This window comes from Cricetulus griseus, assembly GCF_003668045.3.
Source record: "Cricetulus griseus strain 17A/GY chromosome 1 unlocalized genomic scaffold, alternate assembly CriGri-PICRH-1.0 chr1_1, whole genome shotgun sequence".
NCBI classification, from domain to species: domain Eukaryota; kingdom Metazoa; phylum Chordata; class Mammalia; order Rodentia; family Cricetidae; genus Cricetulus; species Cricetulus griseus.
In genome coordinates, this window is record NW_023276807.1 from 117,024,222 (window position 1) to 117,045,042 (window position 20,821).

At 38.8% G+C, this 20,821-nt stretch overlaps 1 protein-coding gene across 2 annotated transcripts in view; it reads right to left on the minus strand.

Annotated features, from left to right (window-relative positions):
* Positions 1 to 20,821, minus strand: part of LOC100755926 (Kv channel-interacting protein 4) — a 496,502-nt gene that overhangs the window by 223,513 nt on the left and 252,168 nt on the right. Inside the window, exon 1 of one of the 2 annotated variants that reach the window (XM_027386975.2) lies at positions 4,389 to 4,500. The exons of the other annotated variant lie outside the window; for it this stretch is intronic. Coding sequence (XP_027242776.2) covers positions 4,389 to 4,500 — 112 coding nt within the window. Of the gene's footprint in view, positions 1 to 4,388; positions 4,501 to 20,821 lie in introns of those variants that run through there. 2 annotated transcript variants of the gene reach the window in all.

Consider the following 20,821-nt stretch of genomic DNA (forward strand, 5'->3'; position numbering starts at 1 on the left):
TCTTTGAAATGAAAGAAGTGCTGCTTTAGAACAGTTGCAGGCCACAGATATTGTATTAATTGAGAATTTCTGCTGAAACTGTAAATCGACTGCTAGCTCTGGGTATTTTGTTGTGGAAAAAAATCTATGGTCTTTTATCTTCCTTATGTGAATTATAAATTGTTTAACTAGTTTCTCTGTTCTGAATAGCCTTTTACCTACGCTCTCGATAATCTATATGAAATATTTGTTATCCTTAGTTATTTCTTCCCAGTTGAAGCATTAGTGTCAGTGGCTCTTAGGTGTTTGGAATAAGTGTAACTGAAACCAATACTGGATGACCTGATCAGCCACATCTCTATGTGGTATAAACATTCCCTACCTGTATCCATGTAAACCACTCATTGTCAGGTCTTAAGAATCCTGCCTTAGCTCTTTCTTCAAACTGGAGTTCTTCTCCCTTGTTTTCTAACTTGACAAATTCATCTTCCACTTCTAGGTAGTAGCTATGTGGTAGTTATTTTTTTCTAAGAAACCCTCCCATAGACCTCTTTTTAGAGATTTCCCAGCTTAGTGCTGCCTCCAAGGAGCATTGCTTTAGTTTATGCTAGGAATGTTATTTCTTTTATCTTCTTTGATAATGATTTCTGTTACTACAACATGACATCTTTCAGGATATCTTCCATTAATCCTCATTTTTAGAATGTCATCATCTCAATCAGAGCCCAACAGAAGACATTCAACACTCATATTTAGAATGCAATATGACGTTGATGACATTCTACAAGTATGAAATATCATCAATCTCATGTTTTTCCTACTTCCTTTCTTAATGAGTGACTTTGAATAAAACTTCAATAATTATATTAATACTCAATTATTCATTTTGTATTACAATTTTATATGTATAAGTGCTTTGCATGCAAGTATATCTGTGTACCCCTTGTATGCTTGATGCTCTGGGCAGTTAGAAGAAGGTGTTAGCATTTTAGAAGTTGTGAGCTACTAGGTAGGTAATGGGAATCAAATCTTGGTACCCTGAAAGAACAGTTGGTGCTCCTAACAACAGAGACATCTTTCCACCCTCCATTAATCATTTTTGTTTTTCTTTTGCAACCAAATTTGTTTCCTAAATATTGTATTTAAATGGAATATTTGCAATTTAAATTTGTCAAAACTGGAAATCTATTTTAAAATGGAGAATAGTGTCTCTCACATTTGTTTCTATGGCTGACTTTTCCAAACTAGGCATATTGTGAGCTGTTTTATTGGTGTCACAAACTCAGTGAAATGGTTTGCAAGCTACATTGGCATAGCCATTGGTTTTTTTTTTTTTTGTTGGTTTATTTGGTTTGGTTTTTGAGACAGGGCCTTTCTATGAAGACCTGGCTGTTCTTGAAATTGCTATGTAGAACAATCTGGCCTTGAATTCACAGAAATCTGCCTGCATCTGCCTTCTGAGTGCTGAGGTTAATGACATTAGCCACCATATCTGGTTCTGGTCTGCTTTTTATTGCTTGCAGGTACAGAAGATGAATGTTATATCTTATAGCTTGAATTTTAGCTACTGTTTTCTGGATAATCAACTTGGTTGGTAATTATATAGCCTGGATGGTTTTCATCTAGGCTTAGAGATTGTAGTATTCTGAGGAAGTATATGTAAAAACTCTCAGGTTCAGTTATCATATCCTTCCCAAGTCTCATCATCAATTGACTATACATGGACTGACTTACCATTAATATCATTGGATATAAGTTAATCATGGTTCAAATTCAGTGCAAAATTTAGAAAGATGCATAGGAGACTGCTTGGTTTATTGTCCTAATCTGCAATGAGGTTCAGGAGTCTTAGCATGCTTAGAGTCCATGCTTAGGTTGGGGTCCAAGCTTTGTATGAATGAGTTGGCTATTTTATGATCTTATTTTCTATGATTACACTTCTCCCTGATGGTTTACTAAGTCTTAGGAGCCAATTCTAGACAAAAATAATTTCTCACAGTGTTTTATTTATTCTCTTTATGTATGTTATATGAAGTCAGTGAAAGAACAGAAGTTGCGATAAGAAAAGCATTCAAAGAATTCAATAGTATTTGACTTGGGTCTTTTGGTTCCCAGGTGGCTGGTTTTTGAAAATTCACACACACACACACACACACACACACACACACACACACACACACACAGATGGATTGGACTAGCATTATTTAAAGAGTAGTACAGGGCAAAACAAATTATTCATATCAAATGACTGGATCTTAAGTTATTTATGGTGGCATAGTATATGATCAATATTTAACACAGATTTATCTTAGATTATTGTCCATCACACATGCAACATATATATATATATATTGTCCATCACACATGCAACATATTATATATATATATAATATGTAAATATATTTGTATTTACGGGAACATAGAGAGACTCAAGTGTATGCATAATGATAACTTGGATATACACCTCAATGCTGTCATTTCAAATCAACTCAGAATTCATTGATTCTACTTTGGAGGAATTCATTTTTTATTGCCATGATTTACAGCTCAAACTTGAAGTGTAAATTCCCACACTTAGTTAATTGACTTAAATCTTAGCTATTGCCATGGATCTTTAGCTTGAGGGTTTTAGTTGTAAACTTTCTATGATATGATCACTAATGATAGAAGAACTACTTAATGCCTCACAGTGCTGGGAAAGTTGACATCCCTCAAATATCTCCATGGTAGTTCTAGACTTTTTTCTTCATCTCCAAAGCAAGCTCCCTTGATCACATTACACTAACTCTGAGAACACCACATCCAGAGATCAAATACTAATAGGGGATTAATTTGATATAAATACATATTATTGTGATTATGGAAATTGAAATTATTCTGTTTGTAGTTACACAAACGCCATGTTAGCCCATTGAGTTAGAATCTCAAGAGAATTAAAGACTGTTGTTTAACATACTTAGAAGTTTACTTACGTATTGTTTTTCAATAAGGAGTTAAATGGAATCACTGTGTGAAACAAGGAACAAATCAACTTCTTGGGTCTTATCTCATTACAATACCCTTTTCATAATATATAAGTAGAATTTGTCATATACTGGGAATACTTTGAAATATGAAATATGAAAATTGCCTGGGAACTTTGCATGGATCTTGGCTTAACAACATTACACATTATTGAACCTATTTTGTAGGGGAGCAAAGGACACTAAAATTATAGCATACTGATAAATATTGATATATTATAAAAACAACATATGCACCAGATGTAACTGGTGATGATAACATCTTAGCTATCATTCTTGAAGTTAGAATAATTATTGTAAGTGTGAAGAATTAAATATTTCTATGTCCCTCAACATACATTATGTGAGAGGTAATTGTTCATAGCTCAGCATATATGTAACTGGAATAAAGGTGAGCAAGGACCCCAGAGTCTGAATTCTTTCAGTTGAGAAGAAAAAAAAAATGAGAGCTTGCATAACGAATTGGCATTAGGTGACTTAGGAACTTCCCAAAGCATGTTATTTCAGTAGAACACTATCTCACATTTCTGTACATGAACATGCGTGTGCTTGTATAACTGTACATATATATCAGTCTCTGCATATATATGTATACATAAATATACACATAGTGATGTACATTCAAATAGTTGAAGTCAAGTTAATCAACTTTTTTTTCCTGTAAATAGTCATTGTTTAAATAATAAAATTGACTTTTTGGATAGTTAATGTGAGATATTTATTAGACAGATAAAATATCAGAGGCATCAGTGCTGTTCTAGTGTGTAGAGGTTCCCTGGCCAGGAGACAAATGATTAAAATGGTTCATTGGAGACTGTAAATGAAACACTTGCAAATTAAGTGTTCAAAGCATATTTTTGGTGGGAACCCATTAACTCCATTTTACACCATTTCATATCATAATCAGCAGCCCAGCTCTACCTCAGCAACTCCTAACTAGACACACACACACACACACACACACACACAGAGAGAGAGAGAGAGAGAGAGAGAGAGAGAGAGAGAGAGAGAGACCATTTCTGTTACAATTCAAAACTCTTCCAGAGGGAGGGATCACCAATGACCCCCAGGTGTGGTATCAAAATGAACTTGACAACCAAGAGCAAGAGCAAGCACTCAGGATGATACATTTAACCCATAAATCACTCTAAACCCAAATCATTGGTTTTGAGTAGAAAGAGAAGGCTAACAAACCATTCCCACCCAGTATCAGTTATCCAGGTAAACAGAAATGAGCTGTCCAGGTGCTAGGCTGCTGTCTATGTCAAGCATGCATATTCTAAAACTTTTGCTTTGGGCATTAAAGCCTTTATAACTTCTACAGCATCTGTATCCAGTTAGGAACCAGACCTGACCAAGCGCACAGACTGGGAGCGACCACTTTACCTTCCGAAAAATCAATCAGTCCCAGCAAATGAAGCAGCTTCAGAGATGCACATATAATCACAACAATACCCACTGTTTGCAGTCCTTCCGACTCCCACTCTAGAGTCAGCATCCTCTAAGCTCTCAGAGCATCCCAGCCTCCAGACCCCTTTGGAGTGGAGGGAGTTAATTAGAGAATCCGAGCAATGTCTGGCTTGGAACAAAGACTTGCAAGGGGGGAAAGTGAGCAGCGGCTTTTCACAGATGCACAGTGCCAAGCAGGCGGCCCCCCGGGGTGAGGACAGACCTGGGCTAAAGTCCAGTCTCTCATGCTGATGCTTGCATTTGCTTGGAGGAGCTCAGTTCAGCCACAGCGCATCCCGGATCCGGACCCTGCGGTGCAGCAGGCAGGTGGGTGTTCTGAGTTCAGAGCTGAGGGAGAAACATCTGTTGGAGAACCTAGACTTTGCAGCGTCTGTAGAGAAGGGCCATTCCCAAGGAACTTGCCCCGGAGAGCAAGGGCTCCAAGCACTGATGATGCCTGGCTGTACAAGGCTGTGTGAGCTACTTTGCTGCCTGAGAAGAGCAAGTGTCCCTTTTCTGATACAGCAACTGCTTTCGCTTCCCAGAGCTTCCTCTGGGAGAAAGCTCAACCTGCTCTCTGGACGGAGGGGGTGGAGAGGCAGTTCTAGTGAGTGGTTGGTGTCACAGTCCCTGTGACAGCCTCCCTTTTTTTTTTTTTTTTTTTTTTTTTTTTTTGTGGGGGAAATGTATAATATGGAAACAGCCCAGAGAGTACATAGCCAAGACCAACCAGGCCATGCTCAACTCTACCACTTTCCAGCTGTTCTAGTCCCTGAGCACACTATAGCAAGATCCACTGAGTCCTCAGGTTTACACAACAGGGATTGAGGGCAGGGAAGGGCATACCACTTAGGCGTCAAATTCATTAACTGCTTTCTGGAGGGGGGCACCACTCTGAAATCTCGCCTCAGTTTCTGCTAGGCAAAGTTTCAAAAACTTCCTTGATGATAAAAATCATCGTGCTTGCTTAAAAGGAAAAAAAAAAAGTAAGTCCTCTTGTTAAGAGTCTGCTTCAGTTGGTACCTCTGGCAGTGGAACCAGTATTTATCCCTAGAGCAGGAATGGGCATTGGGAGCCCATTCCCATGGAGGGATACTCTCTCAGCCTAGATACACGGGGACGGGGGAGGGGAGGTCTAGGCCCTGTCCCAAATGATGTGACAGACTTTGATTATCCCCCATGGGAGGCCTCACCCTCCAAGGGAAGTGGATGGGGGGGGTGTGTTGCGGGATTGGTGGCAGGGAAAGAGAGGATGGAAGGGAGAGGGAACTGGAATTGGTATGTAAAATAGATTGTTTTTAATTTAAATACAAATTTATGGGAAAAAAGAGTCTGCTTTAGAATATATCAGAGTGTGCTGTGACTTCAGTGATCCTGTGATTGACAGAAAATCTTGGTCTGCCCTTATCCCAAGGATCTTATCATTATCCTGTCTCAAGCCCCTCCAAGCCAAGAGGCAATATGGAAAGAATGTATGGGACTCTGGTCATGCCAGGACCACACTGGCTTAATCACTCAGTTGCTTTTCTCTGCTCTGCCTAATTCCAGGCCAGCAATGCTGGTGGCATTGCAAAGAGAATCGAGACACTGTGAACACCTATAGCCTATGAGGATCCATAAGGGCTTCCCAGCCATATCACAGACCCCTAATGATCTTACTTAGCGCTCCTATGTTCTGTGAGCTTCTGCAAGGCACTCAACTTGTTTATAAACATTTCACACTTTTGAATTTGGTATTTATAGAAAGTAAATCTGGTTCTAATAACAACTAAGATTTTCTTTTTTGTTGGTTTGGTTTTTTGTTTGTTGGTTTGTTTTTGTTTTTCCAGACAGGGTTTTTTTCTGTAGCTTTGGAGCCTGTTCTGGAACTTGATCTGTAAACCAGACTGGACTTGAACTAACAAAGATCTGCTTGCTTCTGCATCCAGAGTGCTGGGATTAAATGAGTGTGTGCATGGCCACCACCACCTGGGGAGGAGTTAACATTAACTAAGCATTTACTATGGGAACTAGTCTTGCAAACTAACAAAAATTAAATTACTCCCCATGAGGCATCGGGAGTTAAGGCAACCAATGACTGCAGTGGCCTATGGAATAGATATGTCTGCAAGACACAATAGCAGCACTGGAGGGTAAGTCAGTTATGTTTTGGAAGAATGAGTGGTGGTGCCAAGAGCTTTAAAACAGAGGTAAACTTCGTTAATGACAATAGTTTTCATTCTTACTAGGAATAGGATGTCAGACACATGGCTTATATAGATTTGGACTAAACCTTTGAGGAAACAAGTTATGACCATCAGTTCTGCCAGTTTAGAACAGAAATGTAACAACCTTCTTGTCCAGCTGATACGAAAATTAACCTGTAACGTGGATATATAAGCAGAGTCCATGGTAACTTAGCTCCACATTGGAACTTGGGAGATGACTATGGGATGTTAACTTGAATGAGGCTTTGTAGGGTGTCATTCATGAAGTAGTGTGCTCTTTACTGCCCTAGTTGGGTTCTTGCCCCAGGAAGACCTGCTTGTAGATTACCATAGTTAACAGCCCTTGGAAAAATTGGGATTAAGCATATATATCACAGGTGTTAGGTCTCATATGTTTACCCTTCTCCATTCCTTTCATTCTGCATCATGGTGAACAGCACCTTATCTGGGGGCTCTGTTAAGGGGCTCTGAGGTAAAAAATATTATCAAAAGCTTTTAGAGAAGTGAAAAGTTACTTGAAGGAGGTATGGCCACATCAGTGGATCAGCAAGAGAAAGAGTAGACTTCTACTTTTATGATACCATCCATTGTGATCCTTAAATCATTCTCTCAAAGGAGATGATTTACTGAAACAGAGAATTGATTATTTCCTTCTCTTTGGCTACAGCATCAATTTAAGATTTTACCAGTGACAATACCTGGTCAATTTCATTTCTCTTTAACTTCTTAAAATGTTATCCTGTTTTCTTTTGCACTAAAGCAGTCAGAGGTGTGCAGCAATGCATCCCCCATACTCTTGACTCCATATAAAGATACAACTAAGTGGAACATAGCAGATAAATGCTTTTTTAACTTGTATTATTTTTATTTTTAAAACAATTTTATTTTACATACAAATTCCAGTTCCCTTTCCCCTCAGTCCTCCCATTCCCCCAACATCTCCCAACCCACCCCCATCCACTCCTCAGAGTCACCTCCCACAGGGAATCATCAAAGTCTGTCACATCTTTTGGGGCAGTACCAACACCGCCGCCCCCTCTCCGCCCCCAAGCTAGATATACTTCCATAGATAATGGGCTCCAAAAAGCCAGTTCATGCACTAGGGATAAATACTGGTTCCGCTGCCAGCAGCCCCATAAACTGCCCAAGCCCCTCAATTGCCATGCACATTCAGGGGTTCTAGTTTGGTCTTATACAGGTTCCCCAGTTGTCAGGCTGGAGTCAGTGAGTTCCCACTTGCTCGGGTCAGCTGTTTCTGTGGGTTTCCCCAGCATGGTCTTGACCCCTTTGCTCATTACTCCTCCCTCTCTACAACTGGATTCCAGAAGTTGGGCTCAGTGTTTAACTGTGAGTGTCTGTAGCTTCTTCATCAGCTACTGGATGAAGGCTCTAGGATGGCATTTAACATAGTCATTAATTTCATTATAGGGGACAGGCATTTAAGGTAGCCTCTCCACTACTGCTTAGATAAGGATATATAAGCTGTCAATCTTGCCTATTTTACTATTTCTTCAGACATATAAACATGATTATATGGCACACATGATCTCATTACATTTAAAACAATAATTGTGTAGACACTGGCCACTTTAAAATTTGTCACCTTGGTATAAAAATTATTTCGAGGTGAGGGAAACTAAGATACAGAAAATATATGAAAAGCTCCATGACTTTTCACTTTGTGTCTAATGACAAGGAATGAATAAATAAACTCCTTTTTGGCAGGGACTCTCCCTGTACTGTGCAGCACTGAGATGAGCCTATATTGCTCTTATTTTCCATTAGTTTCCTCTATATATTTTATTCTCTAATTGATCACCCCTGCAATAACAAGTCCATTTGTTTTTGACATTTCTTCACAACTTTTCACTCTTTGTTGTGATGGCATATAATCTGGGAGTTCTAACTCTTAAAATTATGTCTGAGTTGCAGTGTGGTTGTGGTGCATGCCTTTAATTCCAGCACTGGAACTTCAGAGGCAGAAGCAGGCAGATCTCTAAGTTCAAGTATGCTTTGTCTACAGTTCAAGTTCCAAGACAGCCAGGGCTGCACAGAGAAACACCATCTCAAAAATAAAAAATAACCAAAGACCAAAACAAAATAAACAAAAAATTATGTCTGAATATCTTGACCATATTTTATACATATTACATATGTTAATAAACTCTTTAATTTTAGCCTGTTAATTTTTCTTGTTATTCTAATTTGCAGGTTCAGCTAATAAACATAAGGGAGATGGAGAAAAGATGTCTATCTACACATGAACACACACACACACACACACACACACACACACACACACACACACTAAAAATACAGATGCTGGGGCTGGCAGGGTGGCTAAGAGGCTAAGAACACTTGCTACTTTTGCAGATGACCTGGATATGGTTCCCAGAACCCACAGGACACCAGAACACACAAGACACCTCACAACTGTGAAACCTCAGTTCCAGAAGTTCCCAAACTTTCTTCTGGACTCTTCTGGCACCATCTATGCATCTGGTTTTCATACATACATGAGGGAGACAGTTATACCCATAAAATAAATAAATCTTAAAAGAACAAAGTTGGGCTGGGTTTTGGTGGTGCATGCTTTTAATCCTAGCACTTGGTAGGCAGAGGCAGGTGGAACTCTGGTCTACAAAGGAAGTGCCAGGAGAGGCTCCAAAGCTATACAGAGAAACCCTGAATCGAGAAATAAAAACAACAAACAAACAAACAAACAAAAACAAAAACAAAGATGCTCAAAAAGGAAGTCGAATCTACTTTTTGGAGATGCAAGGGCTGAGGTAGGAAACAAAATGGATTTAAGTATCTTAGTTTATCTAAGTCCTGTCTATTTAGTACAGATAAAGCTAGAATGACCTCTTAAGAAATTAAACAAATTTGAGGGAAAATATATTCTTCAGTTTATTGGAACTAAGTAAAGCAAAGCATCAGTATGTCTGGCATTTTGGCAGAGGTTCCAATGAAGAAAGAGGATCAACACAAGTCTTTATAAATGAGTTTGAGAGTATAAAGCCTTCCCTGAAGAACAAAGGGTATCCACAAACTGAGGATTAACTGGGTAGTTGTTACAAGAGGTGGTTTAACATCAGAATTTTACAGAGGACACAAAGGGACAAGGTCAACACATGACCCTTTTTGACTCTTCTAATTGGAAGATTTTTTCCACCACAATAATGGAAATTGTTCACCCTCAAGTGTCCTCTATTCTACTCAAAGTTACTTCTCTGCCCTGAGATATTGAGTGCGCCTCTATCATGCAATTACTAGTTACACCGAGGAACTCCTTGAGTGGTCTCCATGGGAATTATCTGGTCAAACAGGACATAAGCTCTTTCACTAAGCTGAGGATCTGCCTGAAAGGTTGGTAGATGTGTCTTCAATAGATTTTTTAAAATATGTATATGGAGGTTCATTAAACAATTCAGCAACACAACCTTCCAATCAGAGTGCTCTCTTGAATCCATAAAGCTGATCACATTTTAAGATCGTGAATTGAGGGGAAATGCCCTTGTGTCTTAAGAAACTTGCAGCATTATTTCACAAAGTTTTATTATAATAGTTCTTACATGTCTTATGATCAGAGCATCTGCATTATGTAATCATCATAAAAATAAATTATCTGTTTTTTAAGGTGTGCAATAAACAAACTTTCATTAGAAGACAAACTTTTGGCGACATGGAATTTCCTCCCTTTCCCCTTCACCCAATCTCTTCCCCTCTCTTAGTTCCCTGCTCTTCCCACCTCCTTTCTGACTTAAACTGTATGGACTTAGGCTTGTTATTCTCTTCTAGCATACAATTTCTTGTCTCTTTTCACATGCCTTTACATGTAGTGTCTCTACAAAAACTGTTACATGCACCTTGCTGGCTTCACTTAGGACAGAGTTTCTCCATGATAATAATGACTATCTTTTGACTTAGTATATCATAACTAATATATGAATAATTCTGAGCCCCTAGTAAGTGGCATACAATGTACTGTGTGCATTACAGAAACTGTCTCTATGAACTGTCATGCTATCCCATAGATAGTTAATATACTAATATTAACACATATTTGAAGATGCTGTGATTCAAAAGCTTAAGTAACTGTTCCAAAATTCCATGCCAGATATGGAAGAACTGGGGCCTGGCCTCAGGATTCCTCATGCAAGACACAGGAGTTCTATATGTGAAGGAATGTGTGTGTTCTGTGTTAGTATTTACTTTTAAGATTTCTTTTAAAAATAAATAATGATCCCACTGCACAATGATAAACAAGTTTTAACATGTCATTATCTTCAAAAACCTAAGAAGTGTCCCTAATGCTACCCTGAAGTGTAAATGTTTATTCCTCCCTTTAGCAAGGTTAAATGAAAAATAAGAAAGAAACGATTTCAGGAATGGGCTCAAAATTATAGGAGGAGGGAGAGAAACTCAAGGGAGTGGAAAGGAGACTCAGAAAGGGGGAAGGTAGACTTGTAAGAGAAGGAAGAGCCAATCCTATGGCTGGTTTTGTGAGACATTCAAGAACCTGAAATTGAATGGGGTTTGCCTTGGGCTTAAGCAATCCACAGATCACCCAGCTGTGGTCTAAATCAGGAATGAACCAGGACTACAGAATAGGCAACAGGCAGAAAATTATTTCTTTTTAATCAGTTTACCTTTCTTGCTTCACCAGTAGCTAGAGACCTTGTAGCAACACACACTGATAACCTGTTCAGTTTGGCTTTCTCAGCAGCTGCTTCTCATGACCTTTGGAAAGCAGCAGAGGCTTTTAAAAACAGAGTGGATAACATCTCCATGGACACTGCTAGCCCATGCTGGGTTTAGTCCTATCTCCAAGTCTGATCTTAAACAGAGGCATATTCCCACTCACAGAGGCCTGGCTTCAGGATTCATCACACCCATGCCATCAGATTTATTTTTTCAGTTCTTGTGTGAATGATGCTCAGAGTCTGGAGAGTGTTCTTCACACTACATTACCTCATTCCTTACACCAGAGCATGGCTCTGGGAATTGGAACCCAGCAAACTTAGCTTTAAATATGTGTTCATATCTGCAGAGATATTGAGCAATGTTCTCCATCATATTTCATTTTATAGACTTGTAAGGAATTCATAGAATATTTTGAAAAGTCCTCAAAATTCTTTTCTGAAAATGCTTCCAAACACTCTTGCTTTCCTTGTCTTATTTCTAAATTTCCTTCCCCCTTATCTTTCCTCTGCCATCTCCATAGGTAGTGAGCATACAAGGATGTATAAAGAAAGGCATGGTTATTATTATTTTCCTGCTTTGTTGTGTCAGAGTGATTGAAACCCAGGAGTCATGTCCACTGTCTCAGATGCAGGAACTGCCCATCTTCTCCTTTCATGTTGAACAGAGAACTGGGATAAGTGGATGCTTAGGGAAGGTCCACTGGCATGGGATGCAAGAAGTGGGCATGGCACTGATTCTTTAATGTGAGTTCTCTGGGGTTATTGGTTGAGGCCTGATACTAAGAAAGCACAGCCAGGATTTTAGCTTTCTTCCACCTATGTTTCTTCAACAGGAGTTAAAATGTGTACATACTAGATATTTCAAAAGCAAAAAAGAAATGTATGCTATAGAAGACAGAAATTGCCCCCCCAAAAGAAGTCATATGAGGTAGTCATGAAGGATACACTAGTATTATGGATTTCTGCATTGCTGCTTTTGAATGTTGATGGTTGCAACTCAGAACATTAATGGATGAATAGCTTCCAAGACCCACTGGGAAGTAGCAGCCAACGATGCTGGCTGGAGCTACCTATGAATGCATGCTTTTGAGGAAATAGACCAAGTCTTACTTTGAAAAAAATTTACTTATTTTTATTTTATGTATATTGAGTATTTTGCCTTCATGTATGTTTGGGCATCACATGTGTTCAATGCCTGCAGAGGCCAGTAAAGGATGTTAGATACTCTGAAACTGGAGTTACAGGTGTTTGTTAGCTGCCATGTGCATGCTGGGAATTGAACCTATGTTCCCTGGAAGAACAGCCAGTGTTCTTAACTCATCATCTATTCATGACTCACCCCAAGTCTTAATTTTAAAATAAACCAGCAAAGAAAAAAATGAGCCCAACCCTCAGATTCAAATGCAGAGTCTGGGGAAGTGGAAAGGGTCTCTTTCTTCTTGAAATGTCTTCTTTGTGACATGTCTCCTGAAACTTACAGTTAGGTGAACTCTCCCAGGTTGCTTATTTTGTGTGAGTGTAATGCTGCAAATGAATTATTCTGTATCCATTTCTACAAGTTCTGTTGCTTAAAACAACACAGGTTCATTGTCTTAAATTCCAAAGCCAGGGTCTGGGAGTCTTTCACATTGCACTGTCAATTAGTCTCATGAACTCTTCTGCATTCTCACTCAGAGGTCCTAGAATAATTAAGAATATAACACTTCCTTTATGATCACCCAACCGATAATTGTAATTTTACCTGCAAACCTATGTATCCTTTACCATATGACCTAAAACATTCCCGAGTTTTTGAAATTCTGATGTAGATATTTTTAGGGGACTATTATTCTGCTGACAATACAAAGAATGGTAATCCCAAAATTATTTAACAAGAAATATTTTTTTAAGGAATAACATAGTCTAAAGTAAAACCCTCACATATTGTCTCTACTGCATTAGAGCATAAAAAAGCTCATTGGGATAATGGTACATGAAAGTGTGTGTGTGTGTGTGTGTGTGTGTGTGTGTGTGTGTGTGTGTGTGTGAGAGAGAGAGAGAGAGAGAGAGAGAGAGAGAGAGAGAGAGAGAGAGAACTCATGTATGCATGCATATGCATGTAGTACATAGAAAATAATTCTGTCCCAGTGGTAAAGGACAGCTCTTTTTAGCTGTCCAATCTCTGGACTTTCTATATGTCCACTTTAAGATATTAGGAAAGGAACACTCAAACCTTTAGATATTATACAAGGTAATGCACAGAAAGAACAGCCTACTCTCATGCTAGTGTTCAGACATAATGGGAAAAAAGTCCAGAAGTAAACTGACTTTCAGGAATATCCCCTGAGCTAGGCACTAGGCATGGTCCAGGCAGGTGATAGTGGAGGCAGATTTATTTCCTAGATGCAGAAAGAACACTCTCACATAAGGCCCAAATTAACTGTCTCAGAATTCCTAAGTAGATAAAACTAGAACTGCACTAAGCTCTTCAGCTACAGAGGTTTTCAGTTCAACCTAAAATGTGCAGTATTGAGAGTAGTACATATGTTCAGTTGGTAAGATTATTTGCTTTGCAGACATTAGGACCCATGTTTGAAGCCCAACAACTGCAAAAAGATTTCCAGGCACATGAGTAAATATCAGTAACCTTGCTGGCAAGTCAACACAGCTTAAACTGTGAGCTTCTACCTTCCAAGAGACCTTGGTTTATACATACAGAGTTACAGAAGACTTGTGTCTTACTCTGTTGTCACAATGGATACATGTAAAGGGCATGCATATAACCCTACAAACACATACATACACACACACACACACACACACACACACACACACACACACACACACACTCATGCATGCCACATTCATCTGAATGTGCAACAGCCATGGCTTCAGACTTTTTCCCTGTGGTCAGAGAATCAGAGAACTTTCCTTAGAAGCAGTATGCTTTGTCTTCAGAATAGCATCTGTAAATGTGTTGATTTCTTGCCCAGTTCACATGGGGAAGGGCCCAGGCCCAGCCCAGGATGATGTGGTGGACTTTGTGGAGCCCCTGATGAGGGCCCTACCCTGCCTGGGGAGTGGAGGGTGGATAGGGTGGTCATAGGTTAGGGTGGGGGAGAAGGTGTGGGGGTGAGGGGAGGGAGAGGGAGAAGAGATTGACATGTGAAACAAGCTTGTTCCTATTTTGAACTAATAAAAAATAAAAAAAAATAAAAAAGTCAGATTCAACTCTGCAAACATCTACATATATCAATGATATTAGGGTAGTTTGCCTGTATTTGTACTTTTACAGGTTCTGTCTCACTGTGACTTACAGCAGTATATTTTAAAAATGAGAACATTACAGCTAGAAAAGCTTGTTTTATTCAGGTCAACAACAGCAGAAAAACTGGGTTTAACAATCAGAAATTCTAGCTCCCTGTCCACATTTCATTTTTTTTTCTTCTCTGGTGTGTATAGGGAGCTTTTGGTCTTTGTTGGTTGCTGTGGTGTTTTATACTAGTGATTCATAACATGGGACTGACAAAGTGCCTGACTCATAGCTTTGTCAGGGCAACCAATGGACTGGTGCTGTTAAAGATGTGGACAGAAAGGTTGAGTTGGGGGAAGAACAGAGGAGAGCAATATAACTGATATCATAATAGAGGGAGCCATTATAGGTTTAAGGAGAAATCTGTCACTAGGGAAATGTCCAGAGATCTACAAGTTTGACCCTAACTAACAATCTAAGAAATATTTGAGAGGCTACCTTAAAAGCCCTTCTCCAATAATGAGATTGATGACTACCTTATATGCCATCCTAGAGCCTTCATCCAGCAGCTGATGGAATTAGAAACAGACACCCACATTTAAACACTGAACTGAACTGGAACCCAGTTGCAGAGAGGGAGGAGTGATGAGCAAAGAGGTCAAGACAAGTCTGGTGAAACCCACAGAAACAGCTGACCTGAACAAGGGGGAGCACATGGACCCCAGACTGATAGCTGGGAAACCAGCATAGGACTGATCCAGACCCCATGAACGTGGATGTCAGTGAGGAGGCCTCGGAAATCCAAGTGGTGGGACTGTGGAATAACCCATTTCTCTAAGGCCTCTTCCTTCACTGACTTTGTTTTACTTCATTTATGATTTCAGTAATTGCTCAAAACAACCCATAATTACTTTGTTCCATGTATAAGACATGCAAGAGCTGTGAGAGATAAAAATAATACCATAAAGCTTAGCATCTAGAAGGAGAGGTTATGAGAGACAGATACTGCTGACCCTAAGGTTAGTGTGCATGAGAACCTTTCATGGGGGAGGTCCTTCTGTATATATGTTTGTCTTATTGGTTGATAAATAAAGCACTGTTGGCCAATATGGAAGAAGGTTAGGCAGGACTAGGAGAGAAGGAGGATTCTGGGAAATGTAGGAAAGGAAAGTTGCCATGTGATCCCAGGAAGAGAGGACACATATGTCCTCTGTAAGTTAAGTCCTTATAAAAATGTAGATTAGTAGTTATGGTTGATAATTAAGACCAAGCTAGCAAATAAGAAGTCCTAGTCATTGGCCAGCAGCATTGTAACTAATATAAGTCTCTCTGTGTTATTTGGGGGCCCTAAAGTGGTGGCAGAACCCAGGTAGCTAGCAGAAAGAGTTATCATTACAAATGGTGCCCATGTAGTTTTACAAACTTCCACATAAAAACTTCCCAAAAACTTAAAAAGAGATTTTAGAAACAAAAAGAACAAAGGCAAGCACAGTTTCTTGATAGCAGCATTTTCTTGGATGAGCAATGTTTCCCAGGCTTTAAGAGACACTACACTGAGACACCTTTTAAGACCAGCTTTCTCATTTACATATCGGCCCAAACGGAGGTTGTTAGTGAGCACATGAGACTCAAGTGATTATAAAAAGATACAGATTTACTTTAAGAAAAAATATACATAGGTTTGGGAGTATCTGGGTATGAGGACACAAGTCTTTAATCCTACCACTCCAGAGGCAGAGACAGGAAGATTTCCACAGAGAAACCCTGTCTCAGAAAAAAAAAGGAAATAAAAGAAATACTATAATAAAAAGCCAGGAAACTATGTGCTATATTGTTGTCTTTAAATTATTTGATTGCCAAAGAAAGAACTATAGCTGCTAAAAGGCATTTGATTATAATTGCTACTAAATTAATCCAACTTACATATTTTAAAAAAGCTTTGACAACTAAATTTAAATATAAGTACAGGTTACTTGGGAAAAGAGTTTTTGCTTATGTTTCCACAGAAAATGTAAAACTATGGACTCCTTCCAGAATAATGTGGTTTGATGAAGGAAGACCCCCTGAAACAGTGTCCCAGGTGATCCAACATCTAAAACAGGTGAGAAAATATGCCTTACAGACTACAAAAACAAGGATCTGGCCAGGTGTCTGTGTTTTATCATGATCCCCATGGTATGGACATCACCCCCAACCAGCAGGAAGCAGTTTGGAATGAACGATGCCCAAATTCCCAAATATTGTTTACAAATGTATGTTTTCATTTAAATGGGTTGGTTATAATTGGTAATGATCACAGTCAACCTCTTATTTAAAAAGGGAATAGTATAAAGAAATGAATACTTTACATTGGTATAGATTTTATTTATTGATACAAATTAAAGGTTAATTTTGCTATATGTAAATTTTTCCTCTTGTTTGGTGTTGGGTTTATATATATCTTTTGAAATGTAATGCATAATTAAACACAGATTGTATATAGTCTGGTATAATAGTCAAAATTTACAGTTAGATTAGTTAGGGTTTCTAGATATATAAAGAGATGTATTTGAGATGGATAGATGTTCTTCAAACCTTTCAAAGATCTACAGAATATTTGGCATTTAAATGGTTTAGTTTTTTTCATGGCAGTGAGACACAACTGCTCCTGGCACACCAATTATGTCTGAGAGAAAGATGGGCATGGAAGAAACTCAATATGACTTTTGCTTTCTCATGGCAAGATTAGCCATTTGGGCAAGAAATTGCTCTTGCCTGGACTGTTTGTTGCTGTATAAACCTGGCATGGAAGACCCACAGGAAAGTGACTGCTGAACTTATAAAACAAGATGGACAGCCCTGAAGGGTTCCTGCTTCATGAAAGAGTCTCCCAGACATTCTGCAGGACACAGAGGAAATTGACTGACAAACTGCCAATGCAGGCAGACAGTATAAATTTTCCTGCTCCACTGAGAAGTCTTCCAGACACACTGTGACCTATGGTCTGAAGATAGATGCTCCACCATTATGGAGGAACTTGAGGTGACTGTCCAGGCAGCGAGATGTCTCTGTCAGATCTAGAGTTTATATATTATACTTCTGAATATTTGATGGAGTTGAAGACAGATTGTTAAGGTTATAGTTTTCTTTAGATATTATAAAAGATAAGCTACATATAAGACTTTAGACTCACAAAGATAGGATAGATGATAGAATATTTTCTTTAAAATCTTGCTATCTGTTAAGGAACTAAATATTGTAACTATAGTTCTTACTTGATAACTGTTTTGTTATATATTTTACTATGCTAATATTAAAACCCTTCTTTTTATTTAGACAGAAAAGAGGATATGATGGGGGAGGTCTTTCTGCGTATATGTTTGTCTTATTGGTTGATAAATAAAGCACTGTTGGTCAATAAGGAAGAAAGTTAGGCAGGACTAGGAGAAAAGTAATATTCTGGGAAATGTAGGAAAGGAAGGTCGCCATGTGATCCCAGGAAGACAGAACACATATGGCCCGTGTCCTCTGTAAGATAAGTCCTTATAAAAATATATAGATTAGTAGTTATGGTTGATAATTAATACCGAGCTAGCAAATAAGAAATCCTAGTCATTGGCCAGCAGCATTGTAACTAATATAAGTCTCTCTGTGTTATTTGGGGGCCCTAAAGCAGCAAGAGAACCCAGGCAGCTGCGGGAAAGAGTTATGTTTACAAACCACAGCTTATAGTGAAGTGGAATTTCAGAGGCAGCAGATGAGCAGGAAGGGAGGGAGATGAACATCTATCAGAAAGTACATGGGGTCTGCACTGGACCAAGAATGGCAAGTCAACCCTTCTTCTTAATGGCTTAATCATCATTCATTCAATGTTCACTGTATAACATAACACCCAAATTATCCTTGTATTTATTATGTACTTACTCAACACACCCTGGTGGCTCCATCTCAACAACCTAAATAGTACCCGATCACTTCATACTAATATACAAACATGACCCTTGCTGTGCCCCAGAGCTACATGTTACAAGCTGCCATGTAACAAACACCAGATTGTCTACAATCACATTTACACCTGTACAGAATTTTCACAGGAGCTAGGTTGAAATGAATGTTCTTTATATAAATTCTCTGCTGATAGCCCTCTAGTAGCTCATAATTGTATGCTGATTCCTCACCACACCAACTATACTCTGCCTGGGTCTTTCTTGGTAACATTTAAGGCCAACTCTCTCTCTCCCTCACTCTCTCTCTCTTTCTCTCTCTCTCTCTCTCTCTCTGTCTCTTTCTCTCTCTCTGTCTGTCTCTCTCTCTGTGTGTGCGTGTAGGCTTTGTAATCAAACAAGAGATGATTGCTATTTTGGCCTTTATGATTCAGAGTCTCTCTGTGCAGTGACCACTCTGCCACAGTTATTCTCTTTTTGCTTTTTCACAACACTTGCTCACACGATCAACTAAGTCAAAATTATTCTGTGTCACTGTTGCCCAGTTACTCTCTATCAAATCCCAGTACATCTGTTTGCACAGCATTTATGACATCTTCCTGAACTCATCCTAAAATATTTTAACATACTCTTTCTATACTCTATTCTATAACATACTCATCTATAGATGCTACCTTCATGCTGCCCTCTTAGTAACTTGTGGCATGATATTCCCTCTAGCACCTAGAGAGGTGCTTGCTAGTGATAAAGTTTCTATAACTAGTTGTTGAAAGCTTGGCAGAAGATAGATTCCTTTTCTAATATAGACAATCACATGGATACTATGTGTACTTTATCAGCAATGATCAGAAGCTGAGATTAGCAAATCTCGTTCCATCTACCCTCTGGCTTGTTTCTAGTCTCCATCTTTGCTGCTGCCTCTGAAATCCCATTGCATGTTTAACCTACTTTTCGTGCATTCTCATATTTTTGGAACCAGCAATAATATGTTCCTTCCTTCCCTCCAATTTTGTACTTGGACTTAATATGAAAACCAAGAGAAAGAACATATGAGGGAGCATAGATGATGAAGAGCCTCATATCTATAAGAAAGTTTAACAAAGATGAAATGAGCAGTCCAGGTGAGTAAGACATTTTTCCTTCATCTAGTTATAGTAAAAAATTAAAGTCAAGCATCACAAACTGAGAACAGAGAAAAAAAAGCAAGAGGAGGGAAGCCCTGTACATAGCCTCTCTCCAATCTGACATATAGGCCAGAAGGCATATGGATGGAAAAATGAAGCTAGCAAAAGACTGTGATGCCCAGGCTAAAGTTAGGAGGCAACAAAGAGCTTCTTGTCTGGTTGTAAAAACAAAGGGGAATTGCTTGTCAGATTTTCATTTCTACTACCTAATGAAATGTGTAAGGTAGTTAAATATATTGAAAATAAGTTGAGATAGCTCATGAACTTGAAGAAAGATGGAAGCATCAAAACTTAAAAAAACAAGAAGCAGAGCAGAGGAACTTAATTGAGTGGCAGTCCCCCGTCTCTCTCATTGAGCCTTACCATGCTTATTTATATCAGTGTATGTATTCACCTCAAATTTTCAAGCACCAAACAGGAAGGCCCTTCTTGTTGTATTTGGAGTCAGGAGAATACCCTTGGCTTTATCTGTATGTGTTGGTACACCACCTTGTAAACAAGAGCACTGGAAACACACTCCTAAGATCACCACCTCTAGGAGAAAGGCAGTTTTGAATGGCCAGATAACCACTCTACCTTATTCTGTGAAAACAGGAACATATATGGGGTAAAGGTGAATAAACTCTTCATAAAATTATATTTCGGAAACCATCAGAGAATCCAAGAAGAGATTAATTGATGATTTAAAATGTGGATCCATGCATTAGCAAAGGATCCAGAGTTAGAGATTAAAAACTCCAAAGTCACTCATATAACAGTGATAATTTATGTATGCGACAAGGGTGAATGGGAAATTCATATAAAAGATTACATAGGAGGAAATCCAAATCAATGTCCTTCTAGGAGAAAAATTAGATATGTCATGAGAGGTCCACAGAAACAAGCAAATTTTATTTCATGAGAATCAAGGTAAAGGAGGTAATGGCCCATCCAATCCAATAGAAATTTTACCCTCCTTCAACTTATGTTGTGACTCTAGGGACAATTTGTTATGAACAAGTTAAAGCATGAGGGCTCCTGTGGGTTTCTCTATATGTGCAAGTAACTAAAGACCAGTAGGGAAGAAAAAAAAAACATAGTGCTTAAAGGCATCTTGAAATATAGTACAGAATCTCTAG